Genomic DNA, 18,702 nt, shown 5'->3' with positions numbered 1-18,702 from the left:
TCCTGTTAGTGAAATATTTTCATGGGTTCTCCACTTAGAAAGAAGATATAAATATGCAGCAAACAAGTACCTCGAAAGTGAATTGATTTACAGCAGTACCAAAACATCACAGAGAACCATGGCATGGCAGAACAATGGATCTGTGAAATGGTGGGAAACAGAAAAACTTATTGGTTTTGATGATGGTTGAGGTGCAGCAATGTACGCTGTCCTTAAAACTGATTTTGCCTTCTCAAGGAACATATCCTATTGTGCAAAAGCATTCCAGCATCCCGCCTCCAGGATAAAAAAGTCCTAGGCAGGACTTGGGGGTGGGGGGCAAATTGGTGTATTATTAAGTGGGGATTGTAAGGAATTTTGAGGCACAGGGGTTCCACCCAAGTCTGGATCTACTGGCCACGCTCATCCAGCCGCACATCAGGAATGTAAAGTACAACTGATATTCCCGATGCGTGGTTGGGTGAACGTGGCCAGCAATGTGTTGTTCTCAACACAGATCCGGACTCATTCCACCCGGGGTTCCAAGCTCCAACAAAGTGTGCAATCACAACCCAGAGACCTGTCCACTATGTATGTCCAATCTGCTCCAAAGAAACAATAGCAAGGGTTAATTACTTAAATATACCCTGAAATACTTAAGTATATCCTGTTGATTGTAAAACTATTTGGATACACCTTGTAAGATGGCCCCACATAATACCAATAGGCCATCTGTTAAGGAAATAGGGCCGTTTCGCATGCCCATTAATTTTTTTATAATCCCAGTTTTACCCCTGCATATTGTCCATCCACTTCTTCAAACCATGCAACCGGAAACCCAAACATAAACAACTGGGAAAGAATTACCATGATGGGTATGGATCTCTTGGAGCAAGAGCCTTCCAAACAACTTCCTACCTATTAAATAGGGACTATTGTCAATCTTCCCAATCAAAGAGGGAACATCATGTTATTGACTCTAATGCAAAAGTTTGTGATTAGAAAATCAAGGTATAAATATTGGAAAGCAAAGGGTAGCTTAGGATCCATTCAGGCAACATGAAATGTAATATTTGGTGATGGAGAGTATCTTTCCTAGACTTTATGAAAAACTCTCACAATGCAAAAGTCAAAACAAGGAAGAACTAAGCAAAGAAATAGGTCCTTTTCATAAGCAAAAAACAAATAGCATAAAAGACAAAAAAAGTTCTCAGATGCAAAAAAATAATTACATCACAGTAATAAATTTATTAGTTTTAATAACCAAAAAAGGTAATAAATATATAAAATATCCACCAAGAAGTACTGACAGCCTGATTTTTCCTCCAATAAAAATGATGTAGGCTAAGGAAGCCAATCATATGCTATGACATGTGAATTAAATAGCTTAACATGTACCAACCAAGAAAACAAAAAGATGCTTAAAATGTTCCATTTCCAGTTACTGAATTTGCTGCTTGTTTCTATTTGTTTTGATTTATTTTGAGTTCCTATTTCATGTTTCTGTTGTTTTCTGTTTTACTATCTTTTTTTGACCAGGCCTCTGTATGTTTGGCTGGGGATAGTGCTGCATATCACAGGACTGCTGCTTTTGGGGATGATGTAGTGATTGTGGCGTAAGTTTCTTCATTTTCTCAATTCCAATTTCCAACCTGTATTTGTTAGTGTTTCTCTTTATCTATAGTGATAGTAACCATTACTCGTGTACATTTTTGCTGCATTTCATGTTCAGTGCGTACCGTACTGCCCTTTGCAAGTCAAAGCGTGGTGGCTATAAGGATACCCACCCTGATGATCTACTTGCACCTGTTCTTAAGGTTTGTTATTTTTGTTCCTTTTTTCCTGGAGTCTAGTTCTCTGATGTTTGTATTGTGATTGATGAATTTTAAGTCATCATTATTTTATTTCCCTTAGTTAAACCTCTTACCATCTCCTGTGACTGATGTTAATGAAGGCTTTGATCGAGAAAACAAATTTGAACCCTAATGAAGTTGGGGATATTATTGTTGGCACGGTCTTGGCACCGGGATCTCAAAGAGCCACTGAATGCAGGATGGCAGCATTCTATGCTGGGTTCCCTGGTATTTTTTTATTGATTTTAGTTTTTGCATGCTCCTTTCCTTCTAATCTTGTTCCTTAAGTTCTATATAACCATACTAAAGTTCCTGATCTACCCAAATCACACAGAAACTGTGCCCATTAGAACTGTCAACAGGCAATGCTCTTCTGGCCTTCAGGCAGTTGCTGATGTTGCTGCTGCAATAAAAGCTGGATTTTATGATATCGGTAAGAGCAGATCCAAATTTAAATTTACACCCATATACTGTTGGATCAACAAAGTCCCCGAGACCTCATTCTTTTTCTTTCACAATGTAGGCATTGGAGCTGGGTTGGAGTCCATGACAATAAATCCAATGGGTTGGGAGGGTTCAATTAATCCAAGAGTATGCTTTCTCTCAGATATGTCCTTCTTTTGGTGAAATGTTTTCTTTAAAAGGAACTTATATGCTAAGTTCTTTTCCTTTTGATTTTCCAGGCAAAAGACTTTCAGCCAGCAGAAGATTGCCTTCTTCCTATGGGTATTACTTCTGAAAATGTTGCACATCGTTTTGGTGTATCAAGACAGGAGCAAGACCAGGCTGCTGTGAGTTTATTACATTTATTAGTGCATTGATGCATTCCTATATGGTTATTTAAAGAAACATCATCCTCTTCAAATGTTCTTGTATAGGTTGAATCCCATAGAAAGGCTGCTGCTGCCACTGCTTCTGGTAAATTCAAAGATGAAATCATCCCTGTGACCACCAAGGTAAAGATTTATGTTATGGAGCTAGAAAATCTGTTTGTGTGAAATTAGATTGTCTTTAGTCAGGAGCTGACTGTTTTTTTCAACAAAGATTGTGGACCCAAAAACTGGAAATGAGAAGCATGTTACAATATCTGTGGATGATGGAATAAGGCCAGACACATCATTGGCAACTTTAGCAAAGCTGAAGCCTGTATTTAAGAGGGATGGGTCTACTACTGCTGGTATCTATTAATTGCTTCCTTGCCAATCTCTTTATCGAAGAATAATTTGATCAGATATACTATTATACAATGTGATTTAATTTGAAATAAGTTCTTCCAAAATGTCTGTGAGCAGGAAATTCTAGCCAAGTGAGTGATGGTGCTGGAGCAGTCCTCCTTATGAAGAGAAGTGTGGCAATGCAGAAAGGACTTCCCATTCTTGGTGTATTCAGGTGCTAACCTCCTTCAAGAAAAAAAAATGTACCTTCATCCAAATGTTCAATAGGCTGGATTTGTGTGACACTAGCTCCCCTCCACCCCATCCCAAACAAAACACATACACAGAAAGAAAAAGGTCTTGGTGTATTCTGCACTTATTTGGAAGTTCTTTGTGGCATTATGTTGTTCTTTACAAATCTAGTAGATTTTTTATTTTTCATGCCAGACCAGCAGACTTTAATTTTTCAATTTTCAAATTGCATCTATAAATGTTTATCCATAATCAATGCATCTTTAAATGCTTATTATGCCTCAAGTTATGTTGGTTTCTCTTTGCTGAAATTCTACTTATTCTTAGCATCATCTGTAGTTGTGGTTTTTGTCTTGGTATAATTTGTTTCCTCTAATTGAATCTCTGATGATTTATTCTCAAAAAAAAAGAAAAAGAAAAAAGAAAAAATATGATTTGCTTAGATGTAGTGCTCTAATCTATATTTATATTAGCATGAATTTTATATTTTGACTAGAAATCAGGCATAAGAGCTGTTAAATTTACACTGTCTGCTGTTTATATGAAGCTTTCTTGTGTTTCTCATGCAGGAGCTTTGCTGCTGTTGGAGTGGATCCTGCTGTCATGGGTGTTGGCCCAGCTGTTGCAATTCCAGCAGCCGTGAAGTCTGCTGGTCTTGAACTTGATGACATTGATCTTTTTGAAATAAATGAGGTGACAATTAACAACCTAATCTTTCTATGGTTGACACATCACATTAACAAATTGTCAATTTAACCCTCAAAAGTATTTTAACTGTTGTAATTTGTCACTCCTTATTTAGGCATTTGCATCCCAGTATGTTTATTGTTGTAAGAAGCTGGAACTTGATCCAGAAAAAGTCAATGTTAATGGAGGTGCCATGGCTATTGGACATCCTTTGGGTGCAACAGGTATTTATAACATTGCATTCAACTTGTCGCAAGTTAACGCACTATTATTTGATTGCCACACTTCACACCATTGAAAAGACATACAAATAGAGAAGGAGAAAATGCAAGAGAAAGGGTATTCTCAACTGGTTACCTTTTTCTTCTAAGCATTTCTGTCATACTATGTTTTTCCCAGCTAGCCTAGCAGCGTATTATGTTATCATGGACTTCTTATTTTGTTAAATATTTAATCTATTGAAGTGCTGAAGCTCACAGGAGAGCTTATTTCCTTAATTTTATCATAATTTGAGTCATGCTTAAATATTTAATAACTCAGAATCTCCTCCAAACACCCATGATCCAGTCTCATTTTTTCCAATTTTTATAGAAATAGTTGCATATATCTTAGTCAGATGATCTTACATTACCGTTCTTCATTAGACAAAGCAAATAAGGATGGATATTGATTTTTCAGTGAGGTTGAACCCACCCAGGTATGTCCTGGAAATTTAACTAGATGAAGATGAATGTGCTACACAATGCAACCCTCTAGTGATGTTTTCATATGTGTCCTCTTCAAATGGGAGGAGAAAACGAAAAGGAGTTTCAGGTGGTGAATAGATGGAGGGCTGGGTTGGATATTGAAGCGAAAAGGTTCCTTATGGAAGGCGGAAAATCAAAAATAAGAATTTGCTGAAGGTAAGAGAAGGTAGAAGGGCGACATTAATCCTTCTTGAGGTAGCTGTTCACTGGTTGAAAGGCTTCATCGATGGAGCACTTCAGTCCACAAAAGCCGTAGGGTGGAGGAATGTACTGGAGTTGGAAAAGAAAAAATATGAAGTGGAACCCAGATGGAATAAAAAAGGGTGGTTCATTACCATCATAGAACATTTCGGTGACCAAAAGCAAATGGTATGTATACCGGAAGGGAAACAAGGTCAAGGATGGAAGTCATTTGCGATGGAGTTGCAGAAGTTCCTGGCTGCGACTAATCTCCTGCAAGTGGAACAAGAACAAGAACAGAGCAACAAGATGGGTACCACTGAGTCATCGTTCCAGGCATTGAAATAAAAATCGACCAGTTGCGGCAAGGCAGTAATGTTTCCAAACAGGGGACTGGAAGTCTGGGTTGAGGCTGAACTGGAGGATTGGGAGAAGAAAATGGTGGTTTCCGCCAGTAAGGATGTTCAAGACTGGAGGAAGCTGCTGAGAGTGGTAGTGTATAACTTGCAGATAGATTTGGAGGTTACCTTGGAGCCATTTGCAAATAAGAAGGCAATACTAAGCGTCGGAGATGGAGTTGACAGGGGATTTGCAGCTTTCGAGTGGGAAGAGGGGTTGATCTATGTCCAGAAATGAAAACCCTTGTGTAATGGGTGGGGCCGTTCAGAGGGAGCTTCATGCTGAGAATGTTCGGACTCCCGTTTCATATTTGGAATAGATTAGTCATAGAAAACCTGGTAAAAATGTTGGGGGGAGTGTTGGAAGATTGCAATCTACAGGATCTTCGAGCAGTCGAGGTGAAAGTTAAAGGGGTGACACCAGAATCGATTCCAAAGACGTTTGAAATACTTGTTGACAATGTCTGGTACAGAGTATGGTTGGTCTCGGAGCTGGAGGTGGAGCTTTGGGGAAGAAGAACCGAGGTAGAAGGTGAAGGGGATGTGGCGGGGTCGATCCCACGTGGCAGACAGGTGTTGGCGGACCTGAAGGTGGAACGACAGTGGCCTAAGGAGGTAACTGAAAAGCGGCAGCTGGAAACCAAGAGACAAGAAAGCCATTTCAAGAAAAAAATTTAAAATTTTTTGAAGTGTCTCGAAGCGAGGAGGCTCGAGCATCCTTTGCTGACGTGGTCAAGAAGAGGGTTGGACCACGTAATGGCTTATCGCGGGCTGGAGGGTCTGAACCGATTGGAGGAGGGGCTGGGCTGGTTCTAGGTTCGGTCTTGGGGCCACGTGATTGTTTAAGTGAGCACGTGGCCCAGGACAAACTGAAGGGGACTATAGACTGTAGAGAACACTGATGTGGGCCCCACAGCTGTGGTCCCCACTGTGTTCGTAGGACAGTATGTGTAATTATTTGTTTCAGTCATGGTAGTGTCAGTTGGGGTCAGTTTGTTATTTCAGTTTTTATTTACTTTATTTGTCATGTAAGTACTAAGGGCAGATCTGTCCTTTTCTCTATGTACTGAACATAACCTATAAATACTAAGAGAGTGGCGGCGGCAGATGTGTTAGAATCTGTCCCTTCTTTCAAACCTTTGTGTTCTCCTGTTCCTCTTCTCTCTTTTCTCCTTCCTCTCACTTTTCTTCTACTTTTCTTAACCTAAAATCTATTAGGGTTCAAGGCTGATTGCAGTCTTGATCTTCTACTTAGACAAAAAAAGAGTATTTTCTTCCTTCTCGAAGAAGACCTGCGCAGGAGACCCTATTCTGGCTTGGCGGAAAACGAAACCTCTGCAAGGGTCCCTAGATCGGTGTCTGAGCATTCAAAAGGAAGCAGCTCAATGAAAGACCGACCGAATCCCATATATGTAAGAGAGGGTGGCACGGAAAAGGAAGGGGTTGATGAGGGCTGGGTCAACTACCAACTGGAAGACCCAGATTTGGAAGAGGACTCGGATGACCAGTCCAACATAGGCAGTACGGAGGTACACCAACTTTCAGAGGCGGACTTGGCTGCAACCCTACAACTTAGTACATTGTTTTCAGAAGACATAGGGGAAGGATATAGACTGGATCGGCTTATACACCAGGAGAACAAGGGTGGGGAAGGCAATGACGATCTGGACTTAGAAGTTCTTGAACCAAAGCTTGACAATGGACGAGAGTTTGGTAAGGAACTATCCATGTCTCTTCTGAAGCAAAGCAGGAACATAGCAAGGAGGGACGAACAACTGGGTGTAGAGAGGGATCACTGTAAAACGAAAGAGACAGGAAGGTTCACTCCACAGATCCGAACCAAGGAGCTTTCCAACAACCACACCTTCCAAGATCCAATAGCTTCTAACTCCAGTGCCTCCAGTCTGCTCCAGCTAAACCAAGGTAACAGTGTCTTTTCAGTTATTGGTACTAATGGTTGCTCTGTGTCCTGTGTGCCAGATCCCGTTCCCATTTCAGAGGCTGCAGTCTGTGTAGGAGAAGGGGGGGGGGGGCAAGTATTAGTTGTAGAGGTAGAGAGGAGTTAGAGAAGGAGGTGGAAAGAGAGAAGGAAGTAAACAGTAGCCTCAGGTCCTTAGGAGACAGTGATAATATGTTACCTGAGGGGGAGGAGAATGAATGGTTGAAAGGAAGGGATACTGAGACTAGGTTAGGGTACAACAAGGAGGAAGAAGGCACAGATGGGGACACAGGCCAGGGAGATAAAATGAAAGAATCAGAGAAAAAAGAGTTGGCAAGTGAGGATTCTATGGCATTATTTGTACAGAAACTGGGGTGTAAACTGAAGGACCCAAATAAAGCATTCCTGGAGAAAAGGAGAGAAGAAGTCAAGGCCGAGAGGAGGAGAATGAGTGAGGTTGAAAGCAAGGTGAAGGAAGGGGCAAGTGACAAAGGCATTAGAACTAGAGGGGCTAGGAGGGGAGGAAGTAGGTGAGGGAAAAGGAGCGAGGGATGGACATAAAAAGAGTAATGAAAATTATAAGTTGGAATGTTAAAGGACAGGGTAGTGCAAGGAAAAGAGCAGTAATAAAAGGAGTCATCCAGAAAATGGACCCCGATGTGGTACTATTACAGGAAATGAAAAGAGCAGAATTTGATACCAAATGGGCAAGGAGTGTGTGGAGGAGTAGGGGGATTAGTTGGGCGGTCCTACCATCTTGGGGATCAGCAGGGGGGTGGTGACTTTGTGGAAAAATGAGGTAGTGGAATTTCTAGAGGAATTGGTAGGACAATTCACAGTCTCATTGAAATTTAGGCAAGTGGAAGATGGTTTTGAATAGGTATTAACCAATGTGTACGGGCCAAATGACTACAGAGGAAGAAGATTATTATGGGAGGAGTTGGCAGACATAAGGGGTTTGTGGGAAGGTTCATGGTGCCTAGGAGGTGACTTTAATGTAATAAGATTCCTGGTAGAAACAAATAGTTCTAGGCAGAGGAGCACCACAAGTATGAGGAGGTTTAACCAATTCATAGAGGCCTTTGAATTAAAAGAAATTCCACTGTCATAGAGGTGCTATACTTGGTCCAATCTCCAAACCAATCCAATTTGCTCTAAGTTGGACAGATTCCTATTTACAAATGACCTAGAAGAACATTGGGGGAATCTAAACTCTAGAGCACTCCCAAGGGTAACTTCTGACCATTGGCCTATTGTACTTTGTAAGGAGGAGGTGTGTAGTGCGGGCCCAACTCCATTTAGATCTGAGAACATGTGGTTAGAGCATCCGGGGTTCATTAGGAAGGTTGAAGAGTGGTGGGTAGAGAGCAATCCAACAGGGGTGGTATGGGATGAGGTTTCATAAGAAGCTCCAGTATTTGAAAGGGAGAATCAAGGAATGGAATCTACTTGAATTTGGGAGATTGGAGGAAAGGAAACAGAATGAAATCAATTGCAGACCTGGACAATAAAGAAGGGAGGGAAGGCCTAACTGAAGAGGACAAGGAACATAGGTGGAGCTTGAGGAAACAGTTAGAAGATTATATGCTTTAGGAGGAAATAAGTTGGAGGCAGAAGTCAAGATGCAAGTGGTTAACAAAGGGGGACAGGAACACTAAATTCTTTCATGCCTTGGCTTGTGGCAGAAGGAGGAAGAATTCTATTACTAGATTGGAAATTGAAGGGAACAACATCACAAGCCAGAGAGAAATAGCGGAAGCATTTGCAGATCATTTTAGGAGCATATATAGAAGGCCACTGAATAATAGGGTATGGTTGGAGGGCTTGGATTGGCCAACACTGAAGAGAGAAGAAAGGGATTGGTTGGAGAAGAAATTTGAGTTGGAAGAAATAAAAGAGGCGGTATTTTTTATGGATAGATCAAAGGCACTGGGCCCAGATGGTTTTACGATGGCTTTCTATCAGGATTGCTGGGAGATATAAAAGGACATACTATTGGTATTTGATGAATTCCATACCAGAGGAGTGATTACCCCGGGACTAAACTCCACATTCACTGCTTTAGTTCCAGAAAAGTGAGGCAAGCCACCCAAAGGACTACAGGCCGATCAGTCTAGTTAACAACCTTTATAAGATCATCATGAAGGTGCTGTCAATTAGAATAAAAAAGGTGCTACCATCTATCATCTCGAACAATCAAGGAGCTTTTGTGAGGGGGAGACAAATAACAGATCAGATACTGGTAGCAAATGAGAGTTTAGAGGATTACAAGAGATCCGAGAGAAGAGGAGTGGTCTGTAAACTAGATCTAGAAAAGGCTTATGATATGGTTGATTGGTCCTTTCTATTGGAGGTGATGATGAATTTTGGGTTTGGAGATATCTGGTGCAATTGGGTGATGGGATGCATCAAGGATTGTCACTATTCTATCTTGGTGAACGGGACAGTGGTGGACTATTTCCCAGCTTTGAGGGGGATCAGACAAGGAGATCCTCTATCCCCCTTTTTGTTCACATTGGTAGCTGAAGTGCTGGGGTGTTTGATATCTAAAGCAAACTCTAGGGAGCTTATAAGAGGGTGGAGAGTTGGAAGGGATAATGTACCACTTACACATCTACAATTTGCAGATGATATGTGTTATGCAGGAGAGAAGAATGAAAGAAGAGAGAAGAGAGAGAAGAGAGAACTGAGAGCTCAAAGATACTGTTGGCGGTGTAACTTTTTAATATATATACTAGGGTGACAACAATTAAAATAAAAAAGGAGCAGAAGTACAATAGTACCCCTGTGATACTATACATAGGAGAAAATAACAGCTGTTAACACTCCCCCTCAAGTTGGGACATAGATGCCAATCATGCCCAACTTGTCACATAAATCATGATGTCTTGAGTGGTGTAGTCCTTTTGTAAAGATGTCTGCAAGTTGATCCTCAGAGCTAACATAGGGCGTACACACTTCCCCCGTGATAACTTTCTCTCTGATAAAATGCTTGTCGACTTTGATGTGTTTAGTTCTATCATGTAGCACAGAGTTGGCAACAATGTTTATGGCTGCTTTGTTATCATAGAATAGGGTCATAGGTCTGTCCACTGGAAAACCCAACTCACTCAACAAATTCTTTATCCACATAATTTCAGCCACTCCATGAGCCATTGCTCGATATTCAGCTTCAACCTGGATCTAGCCACCACACTTTGCTTTTTGCTTCTCCAGGTAACTAGATTTCCTCCTATGAAGGTGCGGTACCCACTAGTTGAAACAACAGGCCAACACCTAGAAACCTTTTAAGGTATCAGAGGATTCTTTCTGCTACTTCAAGATGAGTGGTCATAGGGGCATGCATGAACTGGCTAAGGACACCAACTGCATAAGCAATGTCTGGGAGGGTCATATAAAGATATAACAATCTCCCTATAAGTCTCTGAAACTGTTTCACATCCTTGATAGGTTCACCTTGGCTGTCACCTAATTTATGGTTATAATCAATGGGCGAATCAACTGGCTTCACTCCCCTTTTTCCTTTATCCTAGAGTAAATCTAGGACATACTTCCTTTGGGAAATGAAGATACCCCTTTTTGAGCGGGCAACTTCAATTCCTAGGAAGTATCTTAGAGGACCTAGATCCTTCAAATTGTGTGGCAAGAAAACTCTTCAACTTTTGGATTTCATCCTTTCAGTCGCCAGTGGTAATTATATCATCAACATATACTATCAAAGCAACAATTTTACCTTCTCCTCTTTTCACAAACAATGTGTGATCAGATTGACATTGCATGTATCCTTTCTGCTGAACCGCTGCATAGAATCTGCTGAACTAGGCTCTCGGTGATTGTTTCAGCCCGTATAAAGACTTCTTCAACCTGCACACCTTTTGTTCATTGCCTTGAGCCTGAAAACCAAGGGGTTGTATCATGTAAACTTCCTCTTCAAGGTCACCATTCAAGAATGCATTCTTGATATCAAGCTGATGTAGTAGTCAAGATTAGCAACAAGAGAGAATAGAACTCTAATGGAGTTCATCTTGGCAATGGGTGCAAAAGTCTCTGCATAATCAACTCCGTACACTTGTGTAAACCCCTTTGCCACTAAACGAGCTTTATACCTCTCCACCATGCCATCAGCCCTATGTTTGACTGTGAACACCCATTTACATCCAACCGGATCCTTTCCCTTAGGAAGATCTACAAGTTCCCATGTGCCATTTTTATGAAGGGCATTAATTTTTTCCTTCATAGCATCTGTCCATTCAGGTACTGAAAGAGCTTCTGCCACATTCTTAGGGATAGGGACACTGTCAATGGATGTGAGAAAGGCTCGAAAAGGTGAAATGTTTTCATAGGAAGCAAAGTGGGAAATGGGGTGTTTAGTGGTGCACGATCTAACACCTTTCCTATGAGCAATAGGAAGGTCAAGGTCGTTAGCAACAGAGGTATCAACTGCAATGGGGTCAGGAACATCAATGGGAACCAAGATACCTGAGTGGGTATGATCCGTCCCCGAAGAGTTTAATGGCACTGAAGGTGTACAACTTCTAGATTCTCCACAGCTCTTGAATTTGGTTGGCCTTTGTGACGACGGAAGAAGACATGAAAAGGAGGAGGATCAGGAAGAGGAGGGAGCTGAACTAGTTTCTCCTCATTCCTACTCTCCCCCTGAGGAGAAACAGGGAAAAAACTCACTCTCAAAGAAAGAGACATCCATGGTAACATAGAATTTTCGAGAAACAGGATCAAAACAACGATATCCCTTTTGAGTGAAGGAGTACCCTAGGAATATGCAAGGTATAGCACGATGATCCAATTTCCCACGAGTGGGGGACAAATTTTGGACAAAGCAATGACAACCAAACACACGAGGAGGAATGGGAAGAAGGGGAGCCTTAGGAAAGAGAAGCTGATGTGGGGCTTTGCAGTCTAACCAACGAGAGGGCATACGGTTGATGAGGTAGGTAGCACAAAGGACAACCTCAAGCCAAAAGCGTTTTGGGACATTCATATTGAGTAGTAAACCCTAGGCCACTTCAATGAGGTGTTGGTTCTTTCTTTCAGCAACACCATTTTGTTGTGATGTTCGGGCACAAGAGCTACGGCGAAGTGAACCACGTGACGCAAAAAATTCCGTGAGATCACTATGAAAATACTCTGTGGCATTATTTGACTGAAAAATTTGGATTTCAGTTTGAAATTGGGTGAAAACCATCCGCTAAAAATCTTGGATAATTTTGGGTACTTCATCCCTGGTTCGCATGGGATATACCCATGTATATCTAGAATAATCATCGATGATGGTAATAAAATACTTGTAGCCACTCTCAAATGGTAAAGTAACAGGGCCCCACACATCAAAATGAACAATGTGAAAAGGAAATTCAGATTTATTATTTTTGAAAGAAAATGAGTTCTACACTGCTTACTCAATTGACAAGTTTGACAAGAGAAATCTAAAACGGACACTGACTTAAACAATTCTGGAAACACCACTTTCAAAGACAAAAGATAAATGACCAAGACGACAATGCCATAAATAAACTTGACTCTTACAGGACTGACTCTTAGACTCTGTGACTTGAAGACCAGCCTTATTCTCCAGCAATGTAAAGTCCATCAACCATACATCCTCTACCAATCGTCCTGCCCGAAGCCAGATCCTGGATCACACAGTAAGAAGGGAAAAAGGTCATTGAGCAGTTTAAGGAATTAGTAATACTACTAACAGAGAACAAATTAATGGGAAATTTCAAAACATGTAAAACATCAAAGAGGGTAAGGCCCAGAGGGAGAGAAATGGTTCCTTGACCAGCTATGGTAGTATATGATCCATCAGTTAGTCTCACCTTGTCTCTTCTAGAAAGAGGGTAAGGCCCAAAACACATGTACCGTCATGTGTTTTGACGCTCCAAAATCAATGATCCAGGGAGTGTCAGGGTTATGAGAAGCAACATGGAAAGCTGTGGCAGAGTTACCTGATGTAGACGCAAATGAAGTTGAGGGAGGAGCATCCATATGACGAATTGCTCTACCATAGAGCTCTAAATGGTTACGAAAGGAATTTATAATATCCTCCCTTGGGTCAGATCCGGATGAATGTGTCTGAGTCACAGTATGAATGGGGGGCTGATTCTCCTGAGTAGCCATGCTTTACCATAGTGTGTTTTCTTGTTCCTTGCTGTCCTGACTTTTTATTCATATCTGAACCTTGCTTCTTATTAAGATCTTGAGCCCATTTCGGCTTCCCATGAAGATCCCAACATGTGTGTCGGGTGTGTCGGGGGTTTTGGCAATGAGTACACAATTTGTCCTTGTCATCCATCTTTTTCTGAAGATCTCCCTTCCTAGAAGTATTTCCCCCACCGGTAGTAGCACTCCCTTTCGCTGCCAACACAACTACATCTCCTCCAGAATTGTTCATCAAATTCCTTCTGCTTTCTTCTGATTGTACAAGAGCATAAACTTCCTGAACTGATGGAAGATCCTTGCTACCTAGGATTTGAACTCTGATAGATCCATATGTAGGGTTCAAACCATGTAAGAAAGAAAACACTCTCTGTCGGGAGACGAGTTTTTTGTACAGTTTTGCATCTTCATCACACTTCCAGTCCACACTCTGATAATGATCTAACTCCTTCCAGACAGAGGTCAAGTCTGAGTAGTACACAGATAGACACCTCTCCCCCTGTATACAAGTAGACGATTCTGCCTGTAGTTGGTAGATTTTTGCATAGTGTCGCAGTTCCGAATATGTTGATTTTGCTTGTTCCCAGATTTCATTTGCCGTTTCAGCCCACATCAAATTCCTTATTATTTGAGGTTGCATAGAAACTAAAAGCCAGGACATGATGATGCTGTTTTCCTGGTTCCATCTGTCATATTCAGCACTCCCAGAATGTGGTTCTTTGATTCTCCCATTAATATAACCTATCTTTCCCCTTGCAGTGGTGTACAACTTGATCCCTCTTGACCACTCTAAATAATTTAAACCATCAAAAGGGATAACAGCCATGGGAAAGGATAGGTTTACACCCCCACTCATTCCATTCAGCATTGTGGAAACACCGGATGTAGCAGAATCTTCACCACTCATGATTTCAGATTCAAAAAACAACTCTTAAATGGGGTACACAGCCTTAAAGTGTTGTTACAGGTGCTGTTACAGCACTAACAGGTCATCCCTTGACTTACAAGTTCAACACAAGTGTTGCCACAGTGCATACAGGTCATCTCTTGACATACGCATCAACAGGACTACTGTTACAGCAAGTACTGGTCACTTTCTAACCTTCAGTTCACCATAAAAGCTGTTGTTGCAGCACACAAGAGGTACTGATCACTTTCTGACCCACAGTTCACCGTAAAAGCTGCTGTTGCAGCACACAAAAAAGGTCCTCACGACCTACAGTTTCTCAAGGATCAGTCGACCCCACAAAAAAGGAAAGAAATTGAGGTAAGAGAGACCTCACATCCAATCGACAGACCTAGTACAGGTTTTGCCTTGGCACACGACCAGAAATTGAGGTAAGAGAGAGAGAGAAAGGTTACTTCAATGTGTGAGATCTTCAATCAGCCGAACAAAGATGAGGGCGGAAGATCTGGAAATCTGGTGCGAAGAAGAAAAAGGACTGTTCGCTTGACTTCTCCTTTCAGATCTGGTAGTCCTACTCTGATACCATGTTATGCAGGAGAGAAGAATGAAAGAAGAGAGAAAAGAGAGAGAAGAAGAGAGAACTGAGAGCTCAAAGATACTGCTGGCGGCGCAACTTTTTAATATATATACTAGGGCGACATCAACTAAAATAAAAAAAGGAGCAAAAGTACAATAGTACCCTTGCGATACTATACATAGGAGAAAATAATAGCTGTTAACAATACAATTCTACTTTGTGAAGGTGGGGATTGTCAATTGGATTAAAATTTTGAAACTCTCTATACAACTCTTTGAACATATGTCAAATCTTAGGGTGAATTTTGAAAAAAGTTGTATAGTTGGAGTCAATATGGGGGAAGGGAAGATGGGGGAGTTTGCAGATATTTTGGGATGTGCAGTGTCTAATTGGCCGTTAAACTACCTAGGCCTACCTTTGGGAGATAATCCTCAGAGAGATGATTTCTGGGTCCCTGTTGTGGAGAGATTTGAAAAGAGACTGGCCAACTGGAATAGAAATTATTTGTCCCTTGGAGGGAGAATCACCCTAATTAGGTCTACGTTGGCTAACCTTCCTGTATATTTTCTGTCAGTTTTTAGGATACCGGTGAAGGTGGCTAATAGGTTGGAAAAGCTAATGAGGGATTTTCTGTGGGAGCTGGGGGAGGAGAAGAGGGATCATAGGGTCAAATGGGAGGTGGTTTGTAGTGCTAAAGAGGAAGGAGGGTTGGGTATTGGTAATATTAGGACTAGGAACCTAGCACTACTAGAAAAATGGTTATGGAGATTCTCACTGGAGAAAGATAGGTTGTGGGTTGAGGTGGTGGGAAGTATACATGGACTGGCAGATAATGGTTGGGGTTCAGGAATTCTAGCAAGGGCCACAAGAGCTTCCCCTCGGAGAGCCATTCAAGCGATCTTGCCTTTATTCTCTCCATGGATCAGGTATGACTTGCATTCTGGTACCCTTGTCAAATTCTGGGAACAAGTCTGGGTTGGGGACTTCCCTCTGAAAGATCAATTTCCAGGCCTTTTTGCTTTGTCCTCCCTCAAGAATGAACCAATTTCTTCCTTTATTGCTCCTCCTAATTCACTCTCTGGGTTTGGTTGGAACCTAAGCTTGAGAAGAGGTGTTAGGGACACAGAGATTGTCTGTACCATAGCCTTACTTTCTATCCTTGAAGGGGTCTTTATTGATCCATCTAAAGCAGATTGCAGAATCTGGACACTCGCTGCCTCAGACTCTTATACTTGTGCCTCCTTTTTCAAAGCACTATTACCCTCTTATCCCGCTGGCTTTTCTTTTCCTATTAAAGAAGTGTGCTGTCGACCTATACCTCCTAAGGTTGGGAGTTTTTGTTGAGAAGCCTTCCTGGCAAGAGTTAATACAAGGGATCTACTCCAAAGGAAAAGACCCAACAGCTATTTGTCTCCTCATTGGTGTGTTCTCTGTAAGTCTGACGGTGAGTCCGGATATCACTTGCTAATTTCTTGTCGGTTTGTTAAAGCTATTTGGGTATGGTTTACTTCTTTGTTTGGATGCAAGTGGACCCCCTCCCCTCCCCCTTTGAGTGTTCAAAGCTTGTTTTCTTCCATGCCTAATTGGCCAACTAAAAGGGCTAAAATCATGTGGAGGTGTGGTAGAGCTGCAGTATGTTGGACAGTGTGGGAGGAGAGGAACTCAAGGATCTTCTCAAGAAAAGAGAGGTATGGAAGAAATTATAGAGAGCATTCACATTATAATGATGGTTGAGAACACTGGAGCTGTTCAGAGTGTTTTCAGTTGATGAGTTGTTAAGGAATTGGAAGGAGATTGATTCAGGCCTATGTAGAAAGTTATTAAAAGCTTGCTGGAGTCCACCTATTGGATTCACCAAACTGAATTTTGATGGTAGCAGCATACCAGGGCCTTCGGGAATTGGAGGTGTGATAAGGGATGGAACAGGGAACGTGTTAGCCATGTACTCTGTGCCGATTGGGGTGGGAGATTCATTGAGGACTGAGATTCTTGGAGCTATTGAAGGAATTCAAAGGGTCAAGGAAATGAAGATCAAAAAGGTGGTTATTGAAGGTGATTCTGCAATGGTGGTGAAATGGCTAACAGAGGACAGTGCTATGGTGTGGAAATACAGCAATGAAAAGAGGAAATACAAATGGTTAACCAGGGACATGGAAATTCAATGTAATTGGATAAAGAGAAGTGCAAATGCACTGGCTGATGATCTAGCTAGGCAAGGGGTAAATAGAGACACATTATTCTGGGCTGTTTTGTAATCACTACAAGATCAGAAAGTTCTTGGGAAACTGGAGTTAAGACCTTTTAGCTTCATCCCGTTGTAATCATGTTTTTATCATTAATAAAATTTCACTGTTACTGATAAAAAAAAACATTACCGTTCTTCATTGATTGGTAATTGCTCTTGGATATTCAGAGTTTTAAGCGGAAGTTTCAATTATACTACACTATCTTTCACACCATTTAACAAACATGGAAATAAAATTGTGCATGTGGACATCACGGGAAGTCTGTATTTATTTAGACACAAAGCATCAATTGACATGATTTTCCTTCAGCTTTCAGTGAAGGGTGTGTGCAAACCAATATAAATTGCATTGATAATAAAACTTGTTAAGCATGATTTATATTTTACAGGCGCCCGCTGCGTTGCCACCCTATTGCATGAGATGAAACGCCGTGGCAAGGACTGCCGCTTTGGAGTTATTTCTATGTGCATTGGTTGGTGTTTTTTCCCCCCTCTATGAATGTTCTACCCTGGAACTATTAAAGCCAGGTGACAATTTACAACTGAAAGCCCAAACGTTTATTGTTCTTTGCAGGAACGGGAATGGGTGCTGCAGCTGTTTTTGAAAGAGGGGACTGTGTTGATCCCTTGTGCAATGCCCGGCAGGTTGGAACCAACAATTTGCTGTCCAAAGATGTTCTATAGATGATCTTCATCCATCTTGGTACGTGGAAAACCCAATAAATAAAGCAGTGTAGAGTGGGAGACGTCTCCAGGTCCACTTTAATGGTTCTGTATGTGGAAGCTGCTGCTTCTGTTTTAATTTTATCAGGATTGTTTGTTAGTCGGTCTTTTAGTATTATCTCAATCAATTTCAAATTAAAGGCTGCTTGATAATTATACATCACTCTTTCTTTTGCTCTGTGCTTTCCTTTGACAGCTTAAATCAGTGTCCTAGGCTAGGCCTGTGTAAATGGTATCGGAAAATCCGAAATTCGAATCCGTTATATATCTGAATGATTAAATTTTATACCTTTTAACAAAAAGTTGTCTTATTTCGTACAAAAGACAACAGTTGATATATAAATTGATTTTTACTTTCTGTTGTTTATCTCTTATTTTATTATACCTCTCTTGGCCTCATCCTCCCGTCTCTGCAATTTCTCTTTCATGGGGAAAAAAATCAGAGCTAGCGTGGAGAGAAGGGAGAGAGCACGAGGCCATGGTGTTCAGACTTCCGATATTTGAACATCGGCTTTGGCTGGCTGGACCACTGGAGCCGTTCAAGTTCACTTGTTGTTGTCCATGCTCTTTCTCTATCTTCTTTTATTTGTTCTAGATTTTTAGGTTTTAAGTCTCTTATTTTTTAGATTTTTTTGAGCTTTTTATTTCTTGTTCACACAGGTCAGAGCAGTTGAAGGGTTTCTTATTGCTCAATTTGATTTCTAAAGTTGGGGTTTTCAATGTTTATAAAATTGTTCAAATTCGATCCAGGTTGAATATCCAATTCTTTAATTGAATTCAAATTCAATTTGTAGTTTTGCATATTTGACAGACATTGAATTGATTTCAAATCACCCACCCTTTAATCATAATCAAATATGAATATGGTTTGATTTTATCGGAATT

General features: G+C 41.1%; 1 protein-coding gene across 1 annotated transcript in view; it reads left to right on the top strand.

Moving 5' to 3' along the window:
- Window positions 1-18,119, top strand: part of LOC104587903 (3-ketoacyl-CoA thiolase 2, peroxisomal) — an 18,885-nt gene extending 766 nt beyond the window's left edge. The window contains exons 2-14 of the mRNA XM_010245681.3: window positions 1,519-1,595; window positions 1,712-1,796; window positions 1,934-2,060; window positions 2,167-2,265; window positions 2,356-2,423; window positions 2,516-2,623; window positions 2,711-2,788; window positions 2,877-3,009; window positions 3,125-3,221; window positions 3,808-3,931; window positions 4,041-4,149; window positions 17,484-17,567; window positions 17,669-18,119. Of these exons, the coding sequence (XP_010243983.1) occupies window positions 1,519-1,595; window positions 1,712-1,796; window positions 1,934-2,060; window positions 2,167-2,265; window positions 2,356-2,423; window positions 2,516-2,623; window positions 2,711-2,788; window positions 2,877-3,009; window positions 3,125-3,221; window positions 3,808-3,931; window positions 4,041-4,149; window positions 17,484-17,567; window positions 17,669-17,778 (1,299 nt within the window). The 3' untranslated portion in view covers window positions 17,779-18,119. The remainder of the gene's footprint in view (window positions 1-1,518; window positions 1,596-1,711; window positions 1,797-1,933; window positions 2,061-2,166; window positions 2,266-2,355; window positions 2,424-2,515; window positions 2,624-2,710; window positions 2,789-2,876; window positions 3,010-3,124; window positions 3,222-3,807; window positions 3,932-4,040; window positions 4,150-17,483; window positions 17,568-17,668) is intronic.
- Window positions 18,120-18,702: the final 583 nt, after the last annotated feature.

Source organism: Nelumbo nucifera, chromosome 1 (genome assembly GCF_055504915.1).
Source record: "Nelumbo nucifera cultivar China Antique chromosome 1, China Antique-T2T, whole genome shotgun sequence".
NCBI classification, from domain to species: Eukaryota; Viridiplantae; Streptophyta; class Magnoliopsida; order Proteales; family Nelumbonaceae; genus Nelumbo; species Nelumbo nucifera.
This window is presented reverse-complemented; position numbering and strand designations above follow the sequence as displayed.